The sequence below is a fragment of the Bison bison genome, unplaced genomic scaffold (genome assembly GCF_000754665.1).
Source record: "Bison bison bison isolate TAMUID 2011002044 unplaced genomic scaffold, Bison_UMD1.0 scf7180017864145, whole genome shotgun sequence".
NCBI lineage: Eukaryota > Metazoa > Chordata > Mammalia > Artiodactyla > Bovidae > Bison > Bison bison.
The window spans coordinates 9,162,509-9,170,652 of record NW_011494717.1 but is presented as its reverse complement, the minus strand read 5'-3'; the positions used below and the strand labels follow the sequence as shown (position 1 = coordinate 9,170,652).

General features: G+C 52.7%; 1 protein-coding gene across 3 annotated transcripts in view; it reads left to right on the top strand.

Annotated features, from left to right (window-relative positions):
• Positions 1-38: 38 nt before the first annotated feature.
• The window catches only part of MPV17 (MpV17 mitochondrial inner membrane protein), a 10,029-nt gene continuing 1,923 nt past the window's right edge, over positions 39-8,144 (top strand). Inside the window, exons 1-8 of one of the 3 annotated variants that reach the window (XM_010840634.1) lie at positions 46-82; positions 567-639; positions 1,284-1,375; positions 6,836-6,951; positions 7,170-7,262; positions 7,357-7,452; positions 7,703-7,735; positions 7,990-8,042. In XM_010840634.1, coding sequence (XP_010838936.1) covers positions 6,844-6,951; positions 7,170-7,262; positions 7,357-7,452; positions 7,703-7,735; positions 7,990-8,042 — 383 coding nt within the window. In that variant the 5' untranslated portion in view covers positions 46-82; positions 567-639; positions 1,284-1,375; positions 6,836-6,843. The other 2 variants (XM_010840633.1, XM_010840632.1) reach the window with 2 other exon arrangements.

The window sequence follows — 8,144 nt, the reverse complement described above, 5'->3', positions numbered from 1 at the left end:
AGCCGAGCGGACAGGGCGGGACTTGGGGCGGAAGTCCCTCCGCGCACTCAGGTCACGTGGGAGAGGCCGCGCTCGCGCCCAGGTGAGTAGCTGCAGATCCTCGGTCACAGGTTTAAAAAGACGTGTCCCGCGAGCGCCCATGGTGCGTGGGACCGTTGCAGGTTTAGGGAGTCAGGGAGTTTATTTCCGGCGTGGAGTTGGGCTCTGGAAGGATGCGGGCTGGTGCCAAGGCTCTGGAAGGATGCGGGCTGGTGCCAACTAAAAGTCTGAATCTGAGGACCCACAAGGCTCTGGGTGAAAGTCCGAGCAGACGTGTCCTGTGTGGTCCGGACGGAGACCACAGATAGCTCTGCTCCAGGGATGGGGGTGGGGTGGAGGGTGGCAGCCCCCGGGATTCTTCTCTTGGCCGATTGTCAAAGGCGACCCCTGTGACAGGAAGCTGTCCAGGAAGCCTCTGCCCCTTTAGAGCGGGAAGGAGAAGGAGTGGGCCCAAGGGAGAAACAAAAGTCTCTTTAACTGTGAGGAGGGGCAGTGGGAGTGACCTCCCTCTCCTCTCGGCTTGGCAGGAAATGGCACTTTGGCGGGCCTACCAGCGGGCTCTGACTGCTCACCCGTGGAAGGTACAGGTCCTGACAGCTGGTGAGTGTCCTGTGGGACCTAGGTGATACCAGAGCAGGCTGATTTGGGAGGCAGAAGCTTGCTGCACACACTCCCTCCCCTCATTTCTTGCTTCTATTCAACGTCCTTGAAAGATTGGCTCTCACCCCAGTCTGTTTTGGAGGGAGGGTCCCCAAGGCTGTTTATAAGGAAAGGAGTAGGCATAGGTGACCTCGCTATAACATAGGATCTGAAAGCCCTCACAAACCTGAAGGGTCATCCCTTTAGGACAAAGGCATTGGCCCCAGGAGCCCTTAACTTAGAAAATGAACAGTAACAAAGGCTCCTTTAACAATTCACAGTGTGCAAAGCACTTTCAACACACATAAAGTCAGTGTGTTAAGATTACTTAAGTCCATGTTAGATCCCACACCTAATAAATGCTGGAATCAGACTCTTACCCCAGTTTATTTTTGTTAGTATTGTTCTTATTGGAAAATATATCTTAACACACAAAAGAATGATGAAGATATATGTGTGTAACATTTAAATAAAACTAAACTGAAAACTCCTGAATCTGTACCCAGTTTTGAGACCCCTTGAATGCCTGTCCTTAATTCATACACCCAAGAGATAATTACTTTTCCTGAATTTTGTTTAATATCGTTCTTTTGCTTGTCTTATAGTTTTACTGTCTATGGATGTATCCTCAAACAATATACTAATCGAGGATTTATTATTGCTCTAAATCCAGTGATTGAGTAGCGACCTCACAAAGGTAACCCAGTGATTTACCTGTATTTGTTATCATCTTTATTTTGCAGATTAGCTGCCATGAGAGGAGATGTCATAAAGCTTCGTTTTATAGTGAGAGGGATTGAAGGCCTGTGACTATCGGGGCAGTGCAAGGGTCACAAGGCTATGGTGAGGTCTTGCCTGTGTTTAGAGGAAGAGAACAAGATTTTAATGAGGACTGTGGGCTTCTGAGAGGAAGATTGTTAAAAGTGGTGAGGGATGGGAGGCCTACTGAAAGCCAGAGTACAACAGTAATCCTTCTACTGGAATAGCCCCATGTCAGCACTAGAAGCTTCACTGAGTGACTGGCCAAGGAGTCTTGCCCCTCCCTGGGCCCCTCTCCAGCCTCCTGTGCCCAGCTACCCTCCATCCTGTCCTCGGAGTGTCCGTCAGCCAGCATGACTCACCTGGCTGCGCATGCGGTGACTCATGCTGGACTGGGTGGCTGTGATGGGAACTGACACGCTGGGCCCTTTGCCCAGCCTCAGATTCCCTTGGGGACCCTAACTGCTGGAAGGAAGGTTCTCCCTCTCTCCCTCATGGCCATCATGAATAGGGAGGGGAAGGACCATCCTTGTGTTTCCCTCCCCAAGGGATCTGCAGTGGATCAAGGTAGGAGCTAGAGCTCCAAGAGGTCCAAGTGCAGCTATGTAGCCGAGCTGGGGGAACTGGTGGTTGGTGCTGGAGCCCTGGGGCTCCACACTCCCAATCTTCCTGAGGCTGTACCAACATCTCAACCTGAAGCAACCTCTAGTTAACACTTTTCTCAGACTTTCCCAAACCTTTCAGAATCTTCCTTCGCTGCAGCTCAGTGTATTCAAATCAAACTGCAAATAAAGGGGGGAGGTGGATTTAGCTCACTGAGCTGTTTTTAGATCCCAACACAGTAGTTCCTAAGGTCCCTTGGGATAGCTCATCACACTGGAAAACAGAATAGAGATTTCAGACTTGGAGCTCAAAGACCAAGATTTGAATCTCCGAGCCATAACTCTTAGCTTTGTGAATCAAGACAAGATGATAAACCTCTCTGAGCCTTCATTTCCTCATTTAGAATTTGAATTAAGTTATATGACCTCACAAAGTCAGTGTAGGGATTATCTCTGTGAAAAGGCTTTAGAAATCAAAAAGTGTTCAAGAAACTTAAAAGGTTCCAGGAGTTGGGCCTTTATATATGAGTGTTGGCAAGCCAAGCACAACAAGCTCTTCTTTTTGTAGTAGTGTTTGGGTTGGGTTTGTTCCACTTGCCATAAAGTTGGACTTGGATAGCCATCTACCTTGGTTCTCCAGAAAGTAGAGTCTGCAGCTTCAGGGCAGGTAGTTTGGTAGGAAATAATCCCATGGGAGGAGAAGGGAAAAAGGGACAGTCAATATAAGGATGCTTTATCAAATGGACATTGCTTAGGGCCCATGGCTACTCACCCCCTTAAAACTGACTGAGAGGCTCTTTTGAAATGCCTCTTAGGGTCTGTGGGTGAATAGTCTTTTCTGGAAACAAGGAAAAGCTCCATCCTGCATTGGCCAGAGGTTTGCCACATGGAGTATGGATGCCCGTGTTCTGTGCTCTACCACACTGCCCAGGCATGATGATCCCCAGCAGTAGCTCTGCCCGAAGTATGGGGCTTGTCTCAGATGTGAGCCCCTTGTCTCAGGACAAGGACCCATCAGGTGAACTGCAGTGGTGACTGAAACAGATGATTGAATCAAAAAGATCTGAGTTGGTTCAAAAGAAGTGTCTGATACACCCAGTATGGGCCAAGTCAGAGTCAGGAACAGGGCAGCCAGGGCAGAGTCTGAATCAGCCTTCTCCCCTCCTTTTTTGAGGGCCCTTCCAGCCTCCAGTGGGCCCAGGGCCCCGCTCCATCCATCTCAGGCCACTCTAGTGCTGCTATGGAAGCTTCTGCAGACACTGGTTTCCCTGGAGTCTGAATGTGCGAGCTCAGCGGACATTAGAGACCATTCAGCCCGGCCCCTGAAACCAAGAAGGAAACTGAGGCATGAGAGAGGAGTGACATGCGTTTAGGTTTGTGGTCAGTGGTAGAGCTGCCATTAGAAGCAGGGCGCCCCCAGGGCACTAACCCTGCTTGGTCTGGGCTTAGGTACCTGAGAAGCTGTGGAACTCTCCATGTTATCTTATTTTCTAGCAGTGAGAAGGGCTCAGGCCTCTCGCTGCTGGGCTTCAGCTCCCTCGGGGCTCTGCCAGACCAAGCCCCTACCCCAGGCAGCTATTTAATTGTTGGAGACTCCTGGAGAGAAGTGAGACGGCCCTCGGGCCCCCTGCCAGCAGCTCCACCTGCCAACCCAGGCCTCTCATAGTCAAGGACAGCTTCCTGCTCCTCATTCCAACTTCCTGCCCCTCAGTTTCTTCATTTTCCATTCATACTTTAGTTTCCTGCATCTAAGATTCTACACACAAAAGCCAGGAAAGGAACAAAACAGGGGAAGTAGATAATTTACCCCCACCTGTGCCTAGGAAGTGGGCATGGGAAGTTGGGGCTTTTCCACTCCCTGGCAGAGAGTGGTCCCAGATAGATCTGTGCTCAGAGGCAGGCTCTCCCAACCCCTACCCCCTCACCCTGCTGAATCTGGTGGTGAGTGACGGCATGAGAACTGGCACCTACCCAGGGGCATGATGTCACAGCCGCGCCAGCGTCTGCCTGCTGGGCTCTGCGCCCAGCCTGGCACTGGGGCATCACTGCCCGGCAGCCCCTTGTCCTGCCCCATCGGGGCTCAGGCATTATGTCTCTGCAGGCCTCCATTTCCAATACCCCTGAAACAAATCCAAGGAAAGGGAAGCCAGAGCACTGGAGGGTCCAGACCAACCAAATGGGTCCAAGAGGACTCCCTGAGCCTAGGGTGGTTTGGGTCTGTTTGGGTTTGGGGTTGGGGAAGGTGGGATGAGGAATCTGAAATGCCAGCCCTTCCTGCTCACACGATCACTTGGACCAGAAATGCAGGCTTAGACCAGAGCCTTAGACTGTGCTAGAGCTGCTGTTGGCCCAGGGGGCCTGATGATCTGTAGGCAGAGAAGGAGCTGGGCATGGTTCTGTCTGAAATGGACTGAACAGACAGGGCTACAGGCTCTATACCACCTCACTCCTGCTGCTGCCCTTTCACTTGGTAATATCTCAGGCCTGATGGTCATGGTTTGGGGGCCTGGAATCCACTTCTCTCCAAGGCTGCAGGCTTCCGGGACCTGGCTACAAGTCAGGGACTTTGGTTTTCACTCCTGCTGTGCCTTTAACGTGTTGTGTGACTGTGGTAAGCCACAAAGAGTGAGAACGGATGTCTCCTTGCGACTCTTCCCTTCCCAAGGGTACTGCTGCTTTCCCTCCCCACAGGGTGACAAGAAGCGGAGGCGATCACGTTCTGGGCGTAGCAGACAGGAAGTGTGCTAATCCAGGACATGTCTGACATGCGGGCCTGTGGGCCCTTGTTTGGGCAGGAAGCTCTGTGAGTCGAAGCCACAGGAGCCTCTCTGTGCCCACTGGCATCTGAGCCCAGGTCTCTGCCTCTGCTGGGAATTCCTGGCCTCCCATTTCCCCTTGAGAGGAGGCCTGTGTTCAGGCCCCAGCTCCCTTCCTTACCAAGTCGCCTCATCTCTCAAAGACATTCAGTGGAGAGGTAACCTCTATCTTCCAGACCGTTTGTGAAGATTAAATGTGTGAGAGTCCTTTGTATACTGTAAACATCTTGCCAGAGTAGAATGTCAAACTTTTAGTCCTTTTATTTAAGCAGCGACTCTATTCCTGTTCCACCCTCCCTGGGCCTTTTCAGGGTCACGTGGCCATAGCAGCTCCCTCCTCTCCCTTAGTGTTCAGCTGGTGACCCCAAGTTGTTAGAGGGGACAGGGAGCTAAGTGCTAACTGCATGGAGGGGAAGAAACCTTCAGCCCCAGTGCTTCTCACACCTTGAGCTGGTGTGCACCCTTCAGGCCAGACTTAGCATTCTCCATGTCCTTCCCAGGGCAGTCCTGTTGTCTGGGGTGGTCCATTTGACATTTCTCCTTGGCTATTTTCTGAGTCCCTGCCAGGCTTGATGTGGTGAGGAATAAGAGAACAAACACATCTAGGATTCTGTCCCTGCTAGCCATGTTTTGGGAAGAGCCTCTACCACTTCGGGAGTTTCAGAGAGAGGAGAGGCAGGGCTGCCTTGATGGGTATGCTTGGGGTCCCAGCAGCTGAGGCCAGCAGCCTCGGTCACAGTGGGTGCCCCTGCTCTCAGCCTTACTCAGCTGCCTCTGACGAGGCTACATGGGCAGGGCTGTTCCGGGGGTGCGTGGGGTGGGGAGCAGTGAGTATGCAGCCAGCACAGACGTCAGCACCAGCTCCGGGCCAAGGAGTGGGGTTGAAGGATGAGGATGTGTTTGCCCAAGGCTAATTGAGGGCACAGGGAAAGTGGTGGCTGCGGGGCTGGAGGGGGCTCTCATTACTCAGTGAGATGGACGGGCAAGCTGGAGGTCATACGGTTGCTCGCAAGTGGCCCTAGAAGTGTGTGTTTGCTATAAACCATCACCCACCATCACCGATGGGGGGCCTCTGTAAACAGTGATGATTTCTGTCTTGGTTTCTGGGTATAGGCGTCCAACTAGGGCTGCTTGGAGCTGGGTGTCTGTGCAAGTGAGGGGAGGGCAAGCGGGTGCAAAGACCTGAGGAGAGATGGCCTTCATGCCTGTTGGCAGCTCGGTTTGAGCCTGTGAATAGGAAGTCTGGGTCGACCTGCCTGTGCTGGGAGGTGACCAGACCCTTCCTTGCAGGGTCTCTTAGCAGCTCAGCCAGTCATCCCCTGCCTGGGATCATTTGAGTACTTCAGTTTTAGAAAGAGTTATTCTTGCTATTCTCTACAAAGAGAACTCCCAAAACCAAGATGAAGGACATTGGCCAGGGTCCTGCCTTCAGTGGAGGAGAAAAATCCTCAGGATTCCTTACCATTCTGCACATGATCTGTTCATAGTACAGCATTCTGGAAGGAATACCATCTAGGAAATCAAGCCACCTGGTTCTTCTTGACTCTGCCACTTACTATGTGCCACTTCCTAGGCCTTCATTTCCAAGCCTCTGGAATAAGGGGTTTGCACAAAAATATCTGGAAGGCTTTTCCAGTTCCAACAGTCAGTGCTTCTCAGGCCTCAGCACCTCGGATTCTCCTTCCTCTACCTGCGGTTTCTGAGGCTAACTTCCCTTCACTGCTCACTGCAGAGTTCTTGGCCCTGGCCTGCTCCAGGCTGCTCATCCCAGTTTCTAACAGGACACATGTGAAGTGTCACCATCCTTGGGGAGGTGTCGCCAGCCTAGAAGCAGTGGGAAGGGACTGGCCATTTCCCCCAGATTGAAGCCCTTGGCCTCCGAGTGCCAGAGCCTCATTCATTCAGTAGACTTACCTCCCTCCTTGGGATGGCAGCTTGTCCCTGGGAGGTGTCCTGATGACACCTGTGTACCCCGCACAGGGTCTCTGATGGGCCTGGGTGACGTGATCTCACAGCAGCTGGTGGAGAGGCGAGGTCTGCGGGCACACCAAGCTGGCCGGACCCTGACAATGGCCTCCTTGGGCTGTGGCTTTGTGGTAAGTTTTGCCAACAGCAGGGCTGCCAGTGGATTGGACAGTGGTCTCAGTTCCTTGTCATCCTTTGGTTTCCATTGGACCCTCTCAACATCTAAGCCAGCCCTGAGTGTCTGCTCCCCCTGGGGGTTGGTTTCTAATACTTGAGGGCGCAGCTTTGTGATGTAAAATCCTGGTGTCCCCTCCACATCCCTGTTCACCTCTCTGGGAGTTCCTTTCAGGGCCCTGTGGTAGGAGGCTGGTACAGAGTTTTGGACCGGCTCATTCCTGGCACCACCAAGGTGGATGCACTAAAGAAGATGCTGCTGGATCAGGTGAGCGGAAGGCAAAGGGATTTGGGAAGGGTGAGCTGTGTTGCAGGAGGGTGAGGATTTAGGAGCTCACAGCACTTGAATTTCTCTTCCCTAGGGGGGCTTTGCCCCATGTTTTCTGGGCTGTTTCCTCCCACTGGTTGGGACCCTCAATGGACTGTCAGCCCAGGACAACTGGGCCAAACTCCAGCGGGTGAGCTGGCCCGGTGTGGGGATGCTTTCTGGCTGGTGGACCGGCAGACCTGGGGGAATGAGGCAGGGCAGGGTGGAGATGCAGGCAGAGCCCAGCTCTGGAGGAGAGGAGCTGGGAGGCTGTGGTGCAGTGTTGTCTTCTCTGAGCAGAAATCTGTGTGTGATACTCATGCCAGTTGGCAGTTGGCACCAGGAGGTCTGAGGTGCCCGGAAGTGTCAGTGTTCACTTGTTCCTTCTCTTGTCTCCTCAGGACTTTCCTGATGCTCTCATCACCAACTACTATGTAAGAGTTGGCACCTCAGCTGCCTCTTCTGCTTTCTTGAGTCCAGAAATGCCCAGGGATCAGGGGTTCTCCTGACACAAATCCCTCCATCGGGATTACTCCCTCATGCCCATGTGGGCACCATAATCAGGGAAGCACTCACCCAGTGCCATGTGTTCCTGTCTGAAGAAGCTGGAGTCAGACCAGGCAAGGCCGTGAGTCTGGCGTTGGGTGATGGAGGCAGCCCCCCAACCTTTCCCTTCTCTCTCTCGTAGCTCTGGCCTGCCGTGCAGTTGGCCAACTTCTACCTGGTTCCTCTTCATTACAGGTATGGCAGATCCCCATCCCACCCTTCAAGGAAGATGCATATTACGAACAGTTGGAGACAAAGTGATCCTCATTTTTAACCTTGAACTACCTTAGAACACCC